The sequence below is a fragment of the Ranitomeya imitator genome, chromosome 4, assembly GCF_032444005.1.
Source record: "Ranitomeya imitator isolate aRanImi1 chromosome 4, aRanImi1.pri, whole genome shotgun sequence".
NCBI lineage: Eukaryota > Metazoa > Chordata > Amphibia > Anura > Dendrobatidae > Ranitomeya > Ranitomeya imitator.
In genome coordinates this window covers 475,827,455-475,848,057 of record NC_091285.1, presented here as the reverse complement: position 1 = coordinate 475,848,057, position 20,603 = coordinate 475,827,455, and the positions used below count along the sequence as shown (strand labels likewise).

The 20,603-nt window shown below is 41.3% G+C and overlaps 1 protein-coding gene across 1 annotated transcript in view; it reads right to left on the bottom strand.

Annotated features, from left to right (window-relative positions):
* The window catches only part of MYO1E (myosin IE), a 198,896-nt gene that overhangs the window by 37,955 nt on the left and 140,338 nt on the right, over positions 1–20,603 (bottom strand). The window contains exons 16-19 of the mRNA XM_069765889.1: positions 19,286–19,367; positions 18,928–19,034; positions 18,352–18,450; positions 2,344–2,488 (exon numbers count right to left, since the gene is read on the bottom strand). Of these exons, the coding sequence (XP_069621990.1) occupies positions 2,344–2,488; positions 18,352–18,450; positions 18,928–19,034; positions 19,286–19,367 (433 nt within the window). The remainder of the gene's footprint in view (positions 1–2,343; positions 2,489–18,351; positions 18,451–18,927; positions 19,035–19,285; positions 19,368–20,603) is intronic.

Here is a 20,603-nt window from a genome sequence, read left to right as displayed (position 1 = left end):
CGTGGGGGAGAAGTCGACGGGCCGCCGCGTGGGGGAGAAGTCGACGGGCCGCCGCGTGGGGGAGAAGTCGACGGGCCGCCGCGTGGGGGAGAAGTCGACGGGCCGCCGCGTGGGGGAGAAGTCGACGGGCCGCCGCGTGGGGGAGAAGTCGACGGGCCGCCGCGTGGGGGAGAAGTCGACGGGCCGCCGCGTGGGGGAGAAGTCGACGGGCCGCCGCGTGGGGGAGAAGTCGACGGGCCGCCGCGTGGGGGAGAAGTCGACGGGCCGCCGCGTGGGGGAGAAGTCGACGGGCCGCCGCGTGGGGGAGAAGTCGACGGGCCGCCGCGTGGGGGAGAAGTCGACGGGCCGCCGCGTGGGGGAGAAGTCGACGGGCCGCCGCGTGGGGGAGAAGTCGACGGGCCGCCGCGTGGGGGAGAAGTCGACGGGCCGCCGCGTGGGGGAGAAGTCGACGGGCCGCCGCGTGGGGGAGAAGTCGACGGGCCGCCGCGTGGGGGAGAAGTCGACGGGCCGCCGCGTGGGGGAGAAGTCGACGGGCCGCCGCTGTTTTCTAGCTGGAGTCCTGCTCATAGGAGAAGAGCTACTCTGAGGTACACATGTATTAATACATTATTTCTCCCGAATCAAATCGGCAAAGATTTTTGTGCCTCACTGGAACAACTGTATGGACCACTTTTGGAAAGTATGACAGCCAATCATACAGTGTGCTCCGAAAGACCTTACATAAAAGCTTAATGGAAAATAACTTTATTCACTTTTCTTAGCCAAGGGCAATTAAAGGAATATTTCAACAGGTTTTAACCATTTAATAGGAAAGCAGCATAATGGAGAGACAGAGACCCCGATTACAGTTATGTGCCACTGACTGGTCTACTTGCTGCAGGTTGTCATGTAGTCCTCCATACTCATGAGCTGTGTAACTCTGCCCATACCACTGATTGGCAGCTCTGTCTCTGCACAGTGTACACAGAGCAGCCAATCAGTGGTGTGGGTGGGGTTACACACAGCTCAGCAATCAGAGAAGTGGAAGGTCTGCAGCAGATAAGAGGGATATTATCAAAATGACAGCAAGCAGGCCAGTAAGTGTCACATCGCTGGCATCAGGATCTCTGCCAGTACATTACGTTGCTCTCAGACGGGGTAGCAAAAACCTGGCAACAGAGTCCTTTAAACCTAACACTGAAATTTCCTCCATAGAAGTCTGCTACTGACCATATCTTTTTCTCTGAAAACCAGGTATCTATATGCTGTTCTTAGCACATGAGCGCTGTGCTACCCTGCCTACTCCATCTGCTCCTGCACAATACATTGTCATTGAAAGTGTGGATAAAATATAAAATCTTCTTCAAACAATAACCTTTATTAAATATTATTCAACAAGACTAATGAAGAAAGACACAATCTTCTAAAATAATCATATCTAAAAAGTAATAAGGAAAGAAAGAAAAAGAAAATGTCCCAGAGTCCAGGACAGGGTGGGGTGCACACGAGATAAAGCATGCTGCTCACAGTAAGAGACTGGATTAACGAGGCATTGTCATGTTAAAGGTCTCACTCAACACTGCATACTGTACATAAGGTAACTGATGGCAGAAGCAGGGGGTATCCCGAGGGGGAGAAGGAATACAACTGCTCCTTCATCCTGGAACATCTGGGCCCACACACCAGGGAATGCTCCAAAGCTTCAGAAATTCAGCCTCAGACCATTGTTAATAAATGACCATGCCTCCAAGTACATGCAAAGGCTGGATAAAGTACCCTTTATAATCCTCCGATCGTATTGGGAAACTTCACTGAACTTGAATGACTCTTCATTTGCAGGAAATAACGGATACGATTTACAAATCAGAGTTAACGATATGTTGTTAACGAGATGTTATTGGAGAAGTTTTTGTGCGTCTCCTATTCACCTCTAACAAACTTAGTTCAAAAATAATTTTTCTTGAAAATATAAATAATGTATTCGATACTGATTAACAAAAAAAATCCCAATAAATAAAATGAAAGAAAAAATAAACACAGAAATAGAACAAAATGGGTAAATCCAATGTAGGGCAGGTTAGTCTAATAACCATTCAGATTTGGTGCTTATTTTCAGATGTAAACATTTCTGCAGCGTGTGCATCTACCATTGTTCATTTTGGAAAAATATTTTACGTTTAGTCACCTACAATATTATTCGTTATGCTTGCTTATATAGCACCAACATATTCCACAGCGCTCTACAGTTACCATCATCATGGTCTCCACTGGGGCTCACAATCTAAATTCCCTTGGAGTGTGGGATGAAACCAGAGTACCCGGAGGAAACCCACACACACAGTATTACAGCTATAAAGTACTCACCGACTCTGGAGCTTTGATAAAGATTTTGGTTTTTCCAAGCTGAAACTGATCAGCGTCCATATTAACAGAATGCAGTAAGTGAAGGACTCCTTTCTTCTCGTCTCCTCGCCAGGAAGGCCAGGTTTCTTTGGTGAGAATAGCGTATCTGAGTGTGCAAATTTGTAACAATTTAACAGCTGTGTTAAGATAACGTCATCTGCTAACATGTATTTTAAACCTGTAACATTCTTAGTATTTTTATAGTTTTTCTTAAAGCACTACTCCTCCTCCCATCAAAGTTTTTACACTCTTAATACATAATCATTTTATAGCACCCTGTACTTACAATTGCTCATTATGCCTTTCTACCCAGCTAATTCTTCTCTTTTCTCTGCTCTATGTAGAAACAGGAAGTCTCTTGTCCCTGCATTTATCATTCTCCAACTCCTGACCAATCCGCTCCCTCCTACCCCGTCAGTTACTTTTGCAGTGACTTCTGACTCATGCAGGGAAAAGAAACTTGCTGGTTCTACATAGAGATGGATTCAGCTGGTCAGTTTTTAATCATATGCTGTCATAGACCTAATGGACAAGAGAACAAATTAGCAGGGTAGAAAGGTAAAATGAGTAATTGTATATACACAGTTCTACATAACATGATTGCAATAAAGAGGATAAAAAAAAACCCTGATTGGAGGAGTGTTTTTTTTAAGTGCACAAATTAGCAAATAAGGTATCGCTTATTTCACTTTTGCAAATAGCCATCAACATGGAACAGGTCTTAACTATTTACATATTATAATGAAGAACATTAAAGATCAGGGAATTTGGAGAAAAAGCCTCGAAATGCATGAACATTTGAATTTGCTATTATGATTAAGCATATCTATTGGAAACATAGCAGGAATTCCTGTGTACTTTAGTAGTCCACTTTTACAAATCTATATATATATAATTGTCTAAGGGTTTTTCCGTCTGTCTGTGTCTGTCTGTCCTGGAAATCCCGGCTCTCTGATTGGTCGAGGCCGCCAGGCCTCGACCAATCAGCAACGGGCACAGCGACGATGATGTCATAAAGGACGTAGACATCCCGCGTCTGACTGGTCGAGGCCGCCAGGCCTCGACCAATCAGCAACGGGCACAGCGACGATGATGTCATAAAGGACGTAGAAATCCCACGTTTCTGATTCAGCGACGGGCACAGTATCGACGTAGATGTCATAATGGTTGCCATGGCGACAATGATGTCATAAAGGTTGCCTCGGCCAATCAGCGATGGGCACAGTCTGCCGCGAATTCTGGAATCATCATTGTCCATATACTACGGGGACATGCATATTCCAGAATACCCGATGCATTAGAATCGGGCCACAATCTAGTATAATTATATTAGTCCACTTTTACAAATATAATAATTATTGGCACCACAAAAAAAATTTAGAGACTAATTATCCAATTCTTCAATTAAAAGCAAGAATGACATTTTCAAACTACAAGGACTTAAGACTGTAAATCTAGATACAAATATTTGCTTTTGGAATTAAAATGCCAATCCGCTCCTCTGCTCAGTGCACGGCAATACGACAATCCAAAACAAGAGTCAAAGGAGAGGCTTTATTATACTATCAGGGACGTGTTGCCTGGGAAAGGTGCAGGTTTATTTTGGTCCCGATCTACATTTATATACATTTTTTCTACTAAGCCATTGATGTTGTAATAAAGATTCTATAAAGCATGTAATTTTTATGAAAGAAAGCTGGCTCTAGTTTTGGATTGTCAAATATTCCTTTTGCTTGGTTTTATTCATCTAATTAAGTCACAAACAAATTATGAATGAAACAGCATTAATGATCACGATGATTAATAATGAGAATGATGAAGAACCTGTCGAGAATTCGATAGATGTCAATTCATTATAATTTCCAGGAATTAAGTGCCACGTTAGGCAAATGCATGAATGACTGATATGTATTACAAATGTGGAATTTTCTCATCATCTACTATATAATTGTCTAAGGGTCACTTCCGTCTTTGTCTGTCCTGCTTTCTTTCTGTCACAGAAATCCCAAGTCACTGATTGGTCGCGGCAAAACGGCCATGACCAATCAGCGACGGGCACAGTCCGGCTGCAAAATGGCCGCTCCGTACTCCCCGCAGTCAGTGCCCGATCCATACTCCCCTCCAGTCAGCGCTCACACAGGGTTAAGGCAGCGTTAACAGACCGCGTTATGCCGCGGTATAACACTCCGTTACCGCCGCTATTAACCCTGTGTGACCCACTTTTTACTATTGATGCTGCCTATGCAGCATCAATAGTAAAAAGATCTAATGTCAAAAATAAAAAAAACTCATCATATACTCACCTTCCGGCGCCTGCGACGCTCCGGTGACCGGTCCATGCATTGCGGTCTCGCGAGATGACGACGTAGCTGTCTCGCGAGACTGCAATGCACTCTTGGGACCAGAGCTTCGGTAAATGCCTTGCCTGGATCCAGGGGCCGACGGAAGGCGAGTATATAACTTTTTTATTTTAATTCTTTTTTTTTTTTTAACAGGGATATGGTGCCCACATTGCTATATACTGCGTGGGCTGTGCTATATACTACATCTCTGTGCTGTATACTATGTGGGCTGTCCTATATACTATGTGGCCTGTGCTATATTCTACATCGCTGTGGTCTATACTACGTGGCCTGTGTTATATACTGCATGAGCTGTGTTACATACTACATCTCTGTGCTATATACTACGTCTCTGTGCTATATACTAAGTGTGTGCAATATACTACGTGGCGCCCGGCCGTGAACAATCAGCGACAGACGCTGTCTGGCCAGGAATTGGCGCGGAATTTGAACCACGCTTCACTAATTAGTCATGCCCGGCTGGCCAAATCCGGTGTATAAATTGCATTATTCTGAAAACTTTATAAATAAACTTCATACATATTCTAGAATACCCGATGCGTTAGGATCGGGCCACCATCTAGTCATCCTTATATTTGAGGAGCGGTCATACAACTGGATTCCATATGTGTCAATTCAATAGTGATGACACTCGCAAGTGACAATATATGGAGAGTATCGTGTTAATAGGCTACTCCAAGTCATGATGGATAGATAAAAATGCAGAAACACTCTGCATTTAATAGTGTGTCGTGGTAATACTGGAGAACTTCCTGGCAGTCATATGCAGTCTGTAAGGGATTAATATTGGAGCATTAATAGGCAGCAAAAGCTGGGCTATATAATATGGTAATGTGACAATAGGCAAGATCACAAGCAAAGAGGGCCCTACTTACCATGCGCCTTATATATGCCTTTTTTCCCCCCAAAAAATAAAACTAGCCCTGAAACCAAGTATGGATACGTGGTAATTAGAGAGAAGAGCTTACACAGAATAAAGATGGCTTTTGGTATGTTTCTTGGGGATAGTTAGCCAATGAGCAAGGAGCCATGCATGGAAGACGTTACTATTCGTGGTGAGCGAAATTGCTCGGATAAGGTGTTAATCGAATGCTAAACGAGATCAACATATGTTCTATTCTGCTACGGGCACTTCATCATAATAAAACAACCAATCCCATACCCAATAATATATAGGACAAAGAAGAGATCCCAACCATTATAATAAAAAGTCAAATTTTATTGATTACACCATAAAAGCAATATAAAAAAAAAAAAAAAATAATGCCGTTTAGGGGATGCTAGAGCACATCATAATCAAAGTATCAAATTCCAAATAAAGGGGGTCATGCAGTATACAACAAATTGCTATATATAACAACTAAATTAATGGTATGGTATTGTGCAGTAATGTGCGCATATTATGTGCAGTCATAATATCAATACATGCTAGATCATATAATGCCCACATTTATAAGTAAAGACCCCTTTAAGAGACAAGAAATCCATGAAATTGTATCACCTAATCTGTACACCATTAGGATATGGCCAGGAGAAATGAAAAGGAAATGACCTTGTGTATGGTAGCACAAAGACACATCTCACAATCATTGTCTCCATAACAATCCATGCTAACAACCCATCTAGATGTATCAAACGATAGTGTTAGAAAAATAATTCCCAAGTAGATCGCGATGGTGCTCGTGGCGTCACCTCACCCCGACGCGTGTTTCTCCGCCAGCTTCTTCCGGGGGAGTGCTCAAATAATATGTTGAGTCACTGCAGCTGCATGTCTTGTGGCCTGCTTGTTAGGCATGTGTTGTTTTAGCTTCCGAACAGCTATGACATGCAGCTGCGGGGACTCAAACATTATTCGAGCACACCGAAGACACTTCTCACAGGAGCATGCTCAGATAACACCTTATCTGAGCTTGTTCGCTAATCGCCATTTATTGTGACTAATAAAGGCTATACGAAGCCCGATGCACTCAGTGATATGGCATTTTCCAATAGCTACATTTATTTTATGACACCTAATTACAATACTTCGTAAACATAATCCTCAGACTTCCTCATTACTAATGTACTTTACCACAACAAAAAGACGTAGAACTACTCCAATATTAGTAACAGCACCAGTAGATAACATTAAAGTAAACCTGTCAGTAGGATCAAACTTCCTAAGCCGTCTATATGGGCGTATAGGTCATAGGAAGCTGAATAAAATAAAAGATCTTAAAGATTTACATATTAAGAAAAATATGGCTCTCTGGAACAGACATCAGATTACAGATATCAAGGTATCATTTATCTGCCTACAGAGCTGTGGGTAATTATTAGGGTCAGACAGTGTAACACTCAGACAAGCGCTATTTGACCTTGTTTCGTCACACTGCACATCTGCCAATATTGTACTATGGAGCAGTGCAGACTAGCTCCTTTTCTCTCGTGCTGGAACGGCATGGAAAAAAAAAAAAGGAAAAAAAAATGCTGCAGGTTGTGATTGGCAGCATATATCAGTTTACGCGCACCCATACAAGTCTATGGGTGCGTGCAAAACATTGGACTGCACTCGGATGTTATCAGAGTGCAGTCCAATATACACTGACACACAATGGATAAGATGGAGAAATTAAGCTCTCCATCTTCTTTGCACCTGTGATCCAATTATGGCATGAAGAGAATGGGATCATAGTAAAATGACATTGATCACGCTCGCAACATAGTTTCAGCTGAGGATCATTTGCATATAGCATCCGATTCTCTTGCATGAGAATCATCGGAAGCTGTACGCTAGTGTGAGCGAACTCCAGACATCTGCAGGTTCCTTTCAGTGCTTCAGCCTCACAAGCAGCCAGTGTTGCAATACAGTACAGCTGTGAGAGCTGCAACAAATGTATTTGCAAGGAGACAAAGTTCAGTTCTACAGCGAATGCGTTAGTTACATTTCTCACACTGGGAACTCCCCTTTTATTAAAAACCACCAGCATTTAGTTTGGTATGAATCTTGCAATGTATCAGTGGTGGTCACTATTTGTGTGTCTTACATAAGTGACATTTTTAGTTTAATTGGAACTTTGCAGTAATTACCATACATTAGAATATACTGTAGGTCACAGAATTGATATTAGAATTTTATTATATACAAGCCCACATTTCTATTCGATTTAAAAAATAAAAATTAAAAATAAGTGTTCAAAGCCCACCCCAATTCAAGAGATCTTCCATCAATGTCATGTCACAATGAGCAGTACTGATTTTCATACAAAATACAGATATTGGGCAAGAAACACTTGAATGCTTAGACTAATGGATGCATAAATATGTGTAACAAGCTTTGGCTACTAAGGCAATCCGGTAAAGAAACTACTAATGTCCCCGTTTCAAAATCTAAGATTTTTCTTGTGCTGCTTTGGTTCTCTGGAATCCGTGGCCCAAACAATGCTGTGGATGCTGTGAGTTAATCAGATTAAAAAAAAAAAAAAAAAAAAAAAAAGATTTTAGGGTAAAGTTAATCTGACTGTCCTTCGTGCTTTCCTTGGCAGCATTTTGCATTGGACAAACAGATGCCAGCTGGTGACCCACTCATGCAGCTTAAAATGAACACTCTTTGAAACAAAAAAAAACAAAAACATCTTATTATAAAGATGGGTGGACCTTATAAATACAAGCACCTTTCACCTTTTGCTCTTACTCCTCTTGATTGAATTATTAAGCCATATATTCTTCTGTAATGTCACATATTGCTTGTATATGTAACTCCTGACTTGTTAATACTACTAAGCCGCCTAATTTTACAATATTAATTTGTGCTGCAAAAAAAAAAAATAAAAAAAAAAATAGGGCTACGTTTCCTAAACTGCAATGTGAATATGGAATTGTACTGAAGCCCTTGAAAGTTTATAAACCAGAGTGCCAAATAATAAAAACGTGTTATCACCATTGTTGAGAGCATTAGTCTTCGACACAAGCAGAAACTTGGGTCTTGTAGACCGTAAACAATTACAAAGTGGAAACTATATAATCAGTAATAAAATGGAATAGAAAACTCATCTGTTCATAAACGATATTGGCAAGTAACTTCCTGAAAACGAATGGGATGGAAACTTCAAAGGTCGTTTCTTAAATCACATCTGACAAATAAAAGGAATAAATAGTTCTTGTAGATCTTGTTCACTAGTAGAATTCACTGGGAGAATTTCACTGCGTTGAACTCGCCTCTGCACCGTGAGACTCTCCCTGTGCTAGCGGGGATCTTACCGGAGGGAGGTCACAGCAGTTCACTGGCCCGGCTGGGAACGCAGCCTCCGTGACCGGCGGTAACCTTGAGGACGTCACCGCTGCTCACTGATACTGCATTCACAGAAGCTCATTGACCAGTGGTTCTCAGCCTGGACGGTTGCCTCTTGGCAACGTCCAGGTTGAAAACTTAATACCCATACCAAACATGGATTATGGCGTGGTGCAGAATGACAGACAGGTGTGTGATTGTTTTTTTCATTTTTGTTTTATTACAGGAGACGAGGGCTTCAATGGAATGGGCATTAGGAGAGTATAACTTTTTTTATTTGAAGTAAAAACAAAACACTTCATTTCTTATTTAAAAACAGACTTTATTCTAGCTGTGTCTTTATTTACCATGTAACTATAAGAGTAGTAATGGATAGGCATCTTGTAGATGCCTCTCCATTACCAAGCCGTTGGCCTTAATGTCAGTGGGCAATACAAAGGTGACATCAACCCCACAAATATGAACCCTACTTGCCACAGCTACAGGGCAAGTGGGAAGAGCTGGGCAAAAAGCCAGAATTGGCATTTCTAATAGATGTGCCCTTTTGGGGCGGCTGCGGGCTGCTATTAGCCTAAGTGAGGCCAGGGTATATGGCCCAATACCAGCCTGAGAATACCAGCACCCTGCTGTCTGCCTTAGCAAGGCTGGTTATCAAAAATGGGGTGGACCCCACGCCGGATTTTAAATTATTTATTATGTATTCTTGATAACCAGCCATGCTGAAGCGGAGGGTTGCAGCCCCCAGCTGTCAGTTTTGCCTGGCTGTTGAATACTCCCATTAGTCACTGCCTGCTCTCACTTATTAGCGGCAGCAGGCATAAGCTGATGGGAGCAGTAGTCCCATCTGCTGACGCCAGTGACCAAAGGTAAACTTTATACATCCGATTACAGCTGCGGACTCACTGTCTTGACAGTGTGGGAACCACGGATGTCTGACCAGCGGTAATGATTTTACCGGCGATCAGAAGTAGTGTTTGCCAAGCTGTCATGTGTACACTGGATTGTCGAGCCCACCATTCAAGTGAATGGGGTCCGGGCACTGTTCTGGTATTCAAACTTTTCTGTAACTGTTTGGCCAAACCCGAACAGCTAGGGGTCCGTCCATCTCTAAAGGAAACAGTTTCACATGCTGCACTATTGCTTTCGTTCTTTAAAAAAAAAAAACCCAGGGAAAAAAAAAAAAATTAATGATAAAACAGACTGACTCCATATTAGTCAATTGAGCCCCTCTGTTTCAGTTTACATCAATACGTAGTATATAGCACAGGCCCAGCCCACGTAGTGTATAGCACAGGCCCAGCCCACGTAGTGTATAGCACAGGCCCAGCCCACGTAGTGTATAGCACAATCCACGTAGTATATAGAAGGGTACCATATTAAAATAAAAAAAATTACTCACCTTCCGTCGGATCCAGCCCAGGAGTTACTGATGCTCTCGCCAGGTCCGTTCCCAGTGATGCTTTGCGGCAATAACCCGTGATGACGTAGCGGTCTCGCGTGATCCTACATCATCTGGGTCATTTGGCAAAGCATTACTGGGAACGGAGCTGCTGAGAGCATCGCAAGGATGGGGAAGGCTTCGGGGGCCGCCGGAAGGTGAGAATAGCATGATTTGTTATTTTTTAAAATTTTTAACATGATATCTTCTTACTATTGATGCTGCATAGGCAGCATCAATAGTAAAGCCTGTCGCCGATTGGTTGTGCCCAGCCGGCCTCGACCAATCGGCGACGTGGGATTTCCGTTACAGACGGAAATTATATATATATATATATATATATATATATATATATATATATATATATATTTGCAATGTTACTTATTTTCAAAAGAACTGTGCCATTTCACTCATTTCTAATTAGAAATCAATTGAAGGGCACAGGGATTTTTTATCACCATTTTTCTGCCTCCTAATAGGAGAGCAGCATGAAGTAGAGGCATGGACCCTGATGCCAGTGACGTATCACTTATTGGGCTGACTGCTGTAGTTTTCATAAAAAAATTAAAAAAAAAAAAATCAGTTTCATCAGTAGGAGATTATCCGTAAAGGCCTAACTAACCTGCTACCACAGTCCTTCATATTCATAAGTATAAGCCCGCTCTCACCAATGATTGGCAGAGTTCTGCCAATGCACAGTGTACACAGAAAGATGCCAATCAGTGGTTTGGGCAAAATTACAGAGAGCTCAACATTTAGAAAACTGGTAATTCTATAGCAGATAAAACTGTGATTTTATCACAATTGCAGAAAACAGCCTAGTAAGTGACAACCTGAATCAGGGTCTCTGCCTCTACATCATGTTCTGAGATTAGGTAACAAAAACCTGGTGACAGACTCACTTTAAAGAAAATTACTACAATAACAGGATTAAATACAGTGAACAGAAAAGACAGCGACTTAGCTGAATAATGGTATTTTCGGTTCTGCAGAAGAAGCTTATCTGTGGGTAATGTATATTCTACCCGATTTATGAAGCTAATCACCAACAAGTCTTCTATATACCCTAAAACAGGGCAGCACTTCATATCACACAAAACCAGGCATTGGTATAAACCCAGAAAATGAATTGAGGGGAAGTAGATTAAATAATATTTTTATTATACCAATAATACCATAGTTAAAAAAAAAAAAAAAAAAAATCTATAAAATGAAGAAAACATGCCGAAAAAAAAATTGAGGGAAAAAGACTCAAGTATAATAGCAGGAACAGGTAAACCAAAAGGATCAAATGGCAGACTGTCTCTATAATGTTAAGATTGGGCTCCTTCAATTGAGATTGAATATCATTATTGAAACATTATGCTTGGCGGCACATTCTCCCGGCAAATTCCTAAAGAAACTAAATATTAAATATAAGTAATTGATAAAATTCAAAAAATGGGCATACTGTCCTTGAAAAATATGAATCAAATATTGTAATATATATACTGATATGTCATAATATAGTTATAGTAAATGACAAAAGGCAATCCAAAAACAGATACAAAATTTACAGTATAGCCAATATAGGTTCTCATATTGCATTTTACACTTTAGAATTTATAGCAAGCATCCTGCAGTAGCTGGTGCTATATCACAAGTGTGAGCATTATAAATCGCAAATATATACAATAATTTGAAAAATAATTTGAGAAAAACGCATAATATTTGTACATTTGCAATATGTATTTTATAATTAGAGTGCTTATGTGGCAATGATAATCAGGGAATTCATAGTGTAGAAATGCTATACTGAAAAAAATGCCCCTTTACTTTTAATAGCACACTGTTGTGTGAACCCAAAACCCATGACAGTGATACTTGATATCATAGTGTGATATTTAATTTAATTACTGTGGTTTGTGTCCAAAGGGTATAGAAATATCACATAGAAAACACCATGCATTACTAAACATGATGCTGTAAATATTAAAGAAAGGTTTTTACCTCATCGTGTGCTTTTGGAAGAAAACGCCCCTCAAAACGCGCGTCGGGGCAAAGGGTCATAGCTCCATAGCACCAAGTTTTCTCCCAGGAACACTATTATATAACAATATATTTGTTTGGTATAATAACAATAAAATTTTATATATTTCTTCTACTCACTTCCTTTGCTGGGTTTATACCAACATCTGATTTTGTGTGATACCTGATCTATAAAGCACAGCTTCTCATTTTTAGTCTGCAAATATTGCTGTGATCCAACATCTATGGGAACAATAGAGCTACAATGGCAGAAAATGTGATTAGTTTTCATTTCTTTGCATGGTTTCTGGACAGAAATCTTAGACATTAAGTTTAGGTTTCCTACGACTGGACACCTGAACACACCAGTCAGTCACTGGGATCTTTACATGCAAATAAAAAAATACTGCACAGAATTGCCTATTCACATCTCTGGTTATTCAGCGCTGCCAGGAATCTGTCAGAAGAAAATCACAGCAAATAGAGAAACACGCATTTCCAGTCCTGCCAGGTTCTTACGCACAACCTCTTCCTTTACAGCTTTTAGGACGTGAATGAGGTCACCGAATCAGAGTTTTACGCTAATCCTGATCAACAGCATAGGTGCCGAGTGTAAGCTGTCCAAACCTACAAGTGCTTATTTTCCAACTTGCAAGACACAAGACTCTTAATATTTTATTTTTTTTTGCAGAAAATAAAAAAAGTCCAATACTGAGCCACCTATCAAACAATTAGGATTAGTATAAAACCCAGCACAAACCCAGTTCTTGTAGGCAAAACTATAGAATCAACTCGTGTGAATGAAATTTTACAATTTAATCTTTACATGTTGATATAATATTCCCAACTTAAAAATGAATAGCATATCTGAGGTCTATGCCATAAACGCCTGATCGATGGGGGTTCTCTAGAGCTCCCCCTTCATTAACCCCTTAATCCCATATGACGTACTATCCAGTCCAGGTGACCTGGGACTTAATTCCCAGTGACGGGATAGTACGTCATATGCGATCGGCCGCGCTCACGGGGGGGAGCGCGGCCGAGTGTCAGCTGCCTATCGCAGCTGACATCCGGCACTATGTGCCAGGAGCGGTCACGGACCGCTCCCGGCACATTAACCCCCGGCACACCGCGATCAAAGATGATCGCGGTGTGCGGGCGGTGCAGGGAAGCATCGCGCAGGGAGGGGGCTCCCTGCGGGCTTCCCTGAGACGATCGGTACACGGTGATGTACTCACCGTGTACCGAGCGTCTTCTCCCTGCAGTCCCTGGATCCAAAATGGCCGCCGGGCTGCATCCGGGTCCTGCAGGGAGCACTTCCGGGTCAGGATCAGGCTGCAGCTGCAGCTCTAATCCTGCCCGGCTGTATGTCAGATCACCGATCTAACAGAGTGCTGTGCACACTGTCAGATCGGTGATCTGTGATGTCCCCCCCTGGGACAAAGTGAAAAAGTAAAAAAAAAAAAAAAAATTTCCACACGTGTAAAAAAAAAAAAAAAAAAAAAAATTCCTAAATAAAGAAAAAAAAAAAAATATTATTCCCATAAATACATTTCTTTATCTAAAAAAAAAAAAAAACCCAATAAAAGTACACATGATTAGTATTGCCGCGTCCGTAACGACCCGACCTATAAAACTGGCCCACTAGTTTACCCCTTCAGTGAACACCGTAAGAAAAAAAAAAAAAAACGAGCCAAAAAAAACAACGCTTTATTATCATAACGCTGAACAAAGTGGAATAACACGCGATCAAAAAGACGGATATAAATAACCATGGTACCTCTGAAAACGTCATCTTGTCCCGCAAAAAACGAGCCGCCATATAGCATCATAACCAAAAAAATAAAAAAGTTATATAGTCCTCAGAATAAAGCGATGCAAAAATAATTATTTTTTCTATAAAATAGCTTTTATCGTATAAAAGCACAAAAACATAAAAAAAATGATATAAATGAGGTGTCGCTGTAATCGTACTGACCCGAAGAATAAAACTGCTTCATCAATTTTACCAAACGCGGAACGGTATAAACGCCTCCCCCAAAAGAAATTCATGAATAGCTGGTTTTTGGTCATTCTGCCTGACAAAAAATCGGAATAAAAAGCGATCAAAAACTGTCACGTGTCCGAAAATGTTACCGATAAAAACGTCAACTCGTCCCGCAAAAAACAAGACCTCACATGACTCTGTGGACCAAAATATGGAAAAATTATAGGTCTCAAAATGTGGAGACGCAAAAACTTTTTTGCTATAAAAAGCGTCTTTTAGTGTGTGACGGCTGCCAATCATAAAAATCCGATATAAAAAACGCTATAAAAGTAAATCAAACCCCCCTTCATCACCCCCTTAGTTAGGCTAGGTTCACATTGCGTTAATGGGTCCGATCCCCGATCTTCCAGAGCGGGGACGTTAACGCGACCACTAAACACGACACCTAAAAAGACATTGCGTTAGCACAATCCGCTCGCGCTAAACGGATTTCCCTAACGCAATGTGAACCTAGCCTTAGGGAAAAATAATAAAATTAAAAAAAATGTATTTAGGGCTAGGGTTTGGATTACATTTACGGTTGGGATTAGAATTAGGGGTGTGTCAGGGTTAGGTGTGTGGTTAGGGTTACAGTTGGGATTAGGGTTAGGGGTGCGTTTGGATTAGGGTTTCATTTATAATTGGGGGGTCTCCACTGTTTAGGCACATCAGGGGCTCTCCAAACGCGACATGGCGTCCGATCTCAATTCCAGCCAATTCTGCATTGAAAAAGTAAAACAGTGCTCCTTCACTTCCGAGCTCTCCCGTGCGCCCAAACAGGGGTTTACCCCAACATATGGGGTATCATCGTACTCGAGACAAATTGGACAACAACTTTTTGGGTCCAAGTTCTCTTGTTATCCTTGGGAAAATAAAAATTTGGGGGCTAAAAATCATTTTTGTGGGAAAAAAAAGGATTTTTTATTTTCACGGCTCTGCGTTGTAAACTGTAGTGAAACACTTGGGGGTTCAAAGTTTTCACAACACATCTAGATAAGTTCCGTGGGAGGTCTAGTTTCCAATATGAGGTCACTTGTGGGGGGTTTGTACTGTTTGGGTACATCAGGGGCTCTGCAAATGCAACGTGACTCCTGCAGACCAATCCATCTAAGTCTGCATTCCAAATGGCGCTCCTTCCCTTCCGAGCTCTGCCATGCGCCCAAACAGTGGTTCCCCCCCACATATTGGGTATCAGCGTACTCAGGACAAATTGGAAAACAACTTTTGGGGTCCAATTTATTCTGTTACTCTTGTGAAAATACAAAACTGGGGGCTAAAAAATAATTTTTGCGAAAAAAAAAAAATTATTTTAACGGCTCTGCATTATAAACTGTAGTGAAACACTTGGGGGTTCAAAGCTCTCAAAACACATCTAGATAAGTTCCTTAGGGGGTCTAGTTTCCAAAATGGTGTCACTTGTGTGGGGTTTCAATGTTTAGGCACATCAGGGGCTCTCCAAACCAACATGGCGTCCCATCTTAATTCCTGTCAATTTTGCATTGAAAAGTCAAATGGCGCTCCTTCCCTTCCGAGCTCTGCTATGCGCCCAAAAAGTGGTTTACCCCCACATATGGGGTATCGTCGCACTCAGGACAAATTGCACAACAACTTTTGTGGTCTAATTTCTTCTCTTACCCTTGGGAAAATAAAAAATTGGGGGCAAAAAGATCATTTTTGTGAAAAAATAAGATTTTTTATTTTTACGGCTCTGCATTATAAACTTCTGTGAAGCACTTGTTTGGTGACCACTTTGACCCAACATCTAGATAAGTTCCTTAGGGTGTCTACCTTCCAAAATGGTGTCACTTGTGGGGGGTTTCAATGTTTAGGCACATGAGGGGCTCTCCAAACGCAACATGGCGTCCCATCTCAATTCCTGTCAATTTTGCATTGAAAAGTCAAATGGCGCTCCTTTCCTTCCGAGCTCTGCCATGCGCTTAAACAGTGGTTTACCCCCACATATGGGGTATCAGCGTACTCAGTACAGATTGTACAACAACGTTTGGCATCCATTTTATCCTGTTACCCTTGGTAAAATAAAACAAATTCGAGCTGAAATAAATTGTGTGAAAAAAAGTTAAATATTCATTTTTATTTAAACATTCCAAAAATTCCTGTGAAACCCCTGAAGGGTTAATAAACTTCTTGAATGTGGTTTTGAGCACCTTGAGGAGTGCAGTTTTTAGAATGGTGTCACACTTGGGTATTTTCTATCATATAGACCCCTCAAAATGACTTCAAATGAGATGTGGTCCCTAAAAAAAAAAAAAATGGTGTTGTAAAAATGAGAAATTGCTGGTCAACTTTTAACCCTTATAACTCCCTAACAAAAAAAAAAAAATGTTGGTTCCAAAATTGTGCTGATGTAAAGTAGACATGTGGGAAATGCTACTTAAGTATTTTGCGTGACATAGCTCTGTGATTTAAGGGCATAAAAATTTAAAGTTGGAAAATTGCGAAATTTTCGCCAAATTTCCGTTTTTTTCACAAATAAACGCAAGTTATATCGAATAAATGTTACCACTAAAATGAAGTACAATATGTCGCGAGAAAACAATGTCAGAATTGCCAAGATCCGTTGAAGCGTTCCAGAGTTATAACCTCATAAAGGGACAGTGGTCAGAATTGTAAAAATTGGCCCGGTCATTAACGTGCAAACCACCCTCGGGGCTTAAGGGGTTAAACTCTACAGAGACTTCCGGCCATGAGTCAGCACAATAGTCACAACACCCTTGTACTCATTGGTAAGGGTCCCAGGTTTATACCCCTTTAGGGTGAAAAATCACATTGCTGAGGATGGAAAGACACCAGTGCTGGGTGTAGAATCTCTCCTGAAAGTCACATGCCAGGAGAAGATTTCGATGCAACTGAATGTTACTAAACCTGATGGACCATCTGGAGAGAGCCATACACTGCATAGCATACAGAGGTGTGGTGGAGATTCCTCATGACTTCACAGATCACACTAACAATGAAAGCATGAAGTGATGGACAGTCTTTGTGTGCACTTACCTTTTAAACACTGAAATCTCACAAAAAATGACACGACATTGGAGGTCCCAATATTGTGTCATCTATTTCTATGTGACGGGCATGTGACTCAGTCTGCAGAAGGCACGCCGAATACAGGTCAGGGTCCACAGACAGAAGGCAATATATGCTCCAAATAGCTCAGCATATTGCACCATTCCACCAACATTGGGAGGTATAATTGGGCCCCTGTGTGGCTGCATAGGCTGTACCAATGATAGGTCTGACACCGATACAGGTAATGTGACAGCAGTACTACAGAAGTAAAGAGCTTTCATTTTCCTGAAGCACAGCAATGGTGTCGGACAAATAAAACAATAATGCTATCCAAATGACAAAGATCAATTCTTAAGGGCTTGCAGGATACATTTGTCTTACTTCTGGAGATTTTCTGGTACTTTATACTGATGGCCTATCCTTAGGATAGATCATCAATATCAGATCGATGAGACCCATTAATAAAAAAAAAAAAAATGTTATCTCAATGGGATATTCATAAAACATTTAAGCAAATGCAGTATTTCTGCATCACTATGGAGAGGAGTTTCTCAGATTCCCTTTACCCATTCCCTTAGCATGACACCATTCTACTACTTAGAAGTCTATGAGACCACAAGATATTGCCTCATCAACTTGCACAGTATTCAGAACTCAATAACTGATCATATATCTCATACAAAAACAGATGTGCAAAAGAAAAGTCTACAGCTTAGTGGTTCGTGAAAAGCTGTCGTTTCTAGTTAGACCCATGAATGATGTAACCAGAGAGGGAAGCCTGGCAGGTTCTCCAGACCTTACTTGTGTGTCACAATTAGCAGAGGAATGCCATCCTCACCTCTGCAGGAATTTCTTGAACACCCTCCTGTAGGCATATCCTGCTCGGCGGACGCGGATGTTTTCCTTCAGACCCAAATATTCTACTTGATGTTTCACCCTTTGAAAAAATAAATCAGAGACATGGATTACAATAGTTTAAAAAGGTCTAGGTTACACGAACACACAAAGTTCTCCACATACCATAGAGACGTGCCAAATTCTACCAAGTCTATGCCAAACTCATGACCCAATGCCATGAGACCCGAGTCACAGCAGATCTACAGGATGGACCATACAGTGCTCCATCGTATAGTTTGGACAAGCCATTTTCCAGAATGATTTAGGGAATTTGGTCTAGAAACTTAGATTTCTATCACAGCAGCCAAAAAGAATGCAACTTTAAGCACTAATTTTAGATAAGTAACTTAATGACCCCAGCCAGGGATATACAAATAATGCATTAATCCACCCTGATAAAGATGTCAGTGTTCAAGGTGTTAGAGGGAAGCACCTAGCAGTTTGCCCTTTGTGCAATATGCCACAGTTGGACTGAAAAGTGTACAATGATTTACCTATATAATGAGTGGCTACATACCTGCTCTCCTCCCAGTCCCGAGGTTTCTTGGTTTCATTAGGCTTGATGCAGCGGATATAGTGTGGGGTACATTTCATCAAGGTGTTCACCAGGTCATTGGCTTGTTTCTTTAAGAATAAAAAAAAAATTGGTAATGAGCAAAATACTACACAGATAAGGATTCACTTACCCCATGGGCAGAGCAAGAGGAACTTTTTATAGTTACTTAATCTAGCAATAGCAAACATCATAGGCACCAACAGAAAGCAGCCTAAAGTGAGAAGAAACTCATGTTTCCTACAATCTGTTCAGCTCTATGCAAAAATCTAAATGTGACATTTATCACTACATTATTTAGATCCTACTTTTATAAACTTGCCTTGATTTTACTGCTTGCCGTTGTTGGACGACCCTTCTTATCGGCTTGAAGATTTTCAGGAAATAAAGCTTTTATGAAAGGCCTGAGAAAGGTCAAAAAATTAACTTGAGTAACTAAATATTTGTCATTTTTTATATGTTTAATGTTTTTGCAGTTAAAGGGTGTTGTCTGGTCTAAAACTACAAGTCTGGAGTCACTCTATATGACCCCAGACGTGTGAATCCTCAAATTGTGAAGAATCTCTGGTGTCAGGACTGGCGGGCACATGGCTGCAGGCATGTGATGCATGCTCCTGGCTACGTTCCAACTGGACTGTATCCAGCCACACTTCATACACTTGCATTGAGCGAGGCTGCACCCATCCACTGGGAGTATGCATATCACATACTTGCGATCACTGCTGTTCCCGATGCCAGAGAATCCGGAGAGCGCGCTATGTGAGGATCACAAGTCTACAGTCATAGAATGACTGCAGATTTGTAGTTTTAGACCAGACAATCCCTTTAAAATTGCAAGTTCATTGGTGGAAGTCTTGGTAGTGAGATCCACACAGATTGCTCCAAAACGCCCCGAGCAGCTCTAGAGATCGGAGTGCACACAGATCGGAGTATGGATGCAGCAGAAAGCATAGACTTTCTACTACATCTGTACGCTCCAATTTCCAGAACTATACACTTGTAGGGGCGTTTTTTGAGCAATCGAGGGATGAAGGGTGGTAGGTTCTCACAACCCAGATCCCCCACTAATTAACTTGCAATTAAGAATTTTAAAAACAACAGCAAACATTTACTCTAATTAGCATTCATAAAATGTAAAGGTACTTTCAATAACGGCCGGCTGATCAAGCTATCCCTCCCAAACCTCATGCATGTGTTGCGAATATCCGATATCACACCAGGTTAGAGGGTGATTAACTGGGCAGCCAGTTGAATTGGAGAGGTTCAAGAATGTTAGATGGGAAATGACGACAACAGTGCAAAATTCCTGTAATCCTGTCCTCAAACACACGATTGAATGCTGTACTAGCAGAGCACAAAGTGATTCCAGATATTATTAGCAGGATATTTGAAACAAACATGTAAAACAGACAGTATTGGAGCCAGTCAGATCTTTCACGAACAAATACATTTTCTTGGCGCTGTCCACCGGCTGACTTAACCGTCAGGAAGGCCGAACCATGGCAAATTTCATCTGTCCACGGACATAAATAACAGCTGGGCACTGTCAAAGATTAGCTTGTGGGAGAACCTGAGGTTCTGTACAGCTTTTACCGAGTATTCCTTTAATTTCTGGCACTCCTTTGTCAAAACACGCAGTC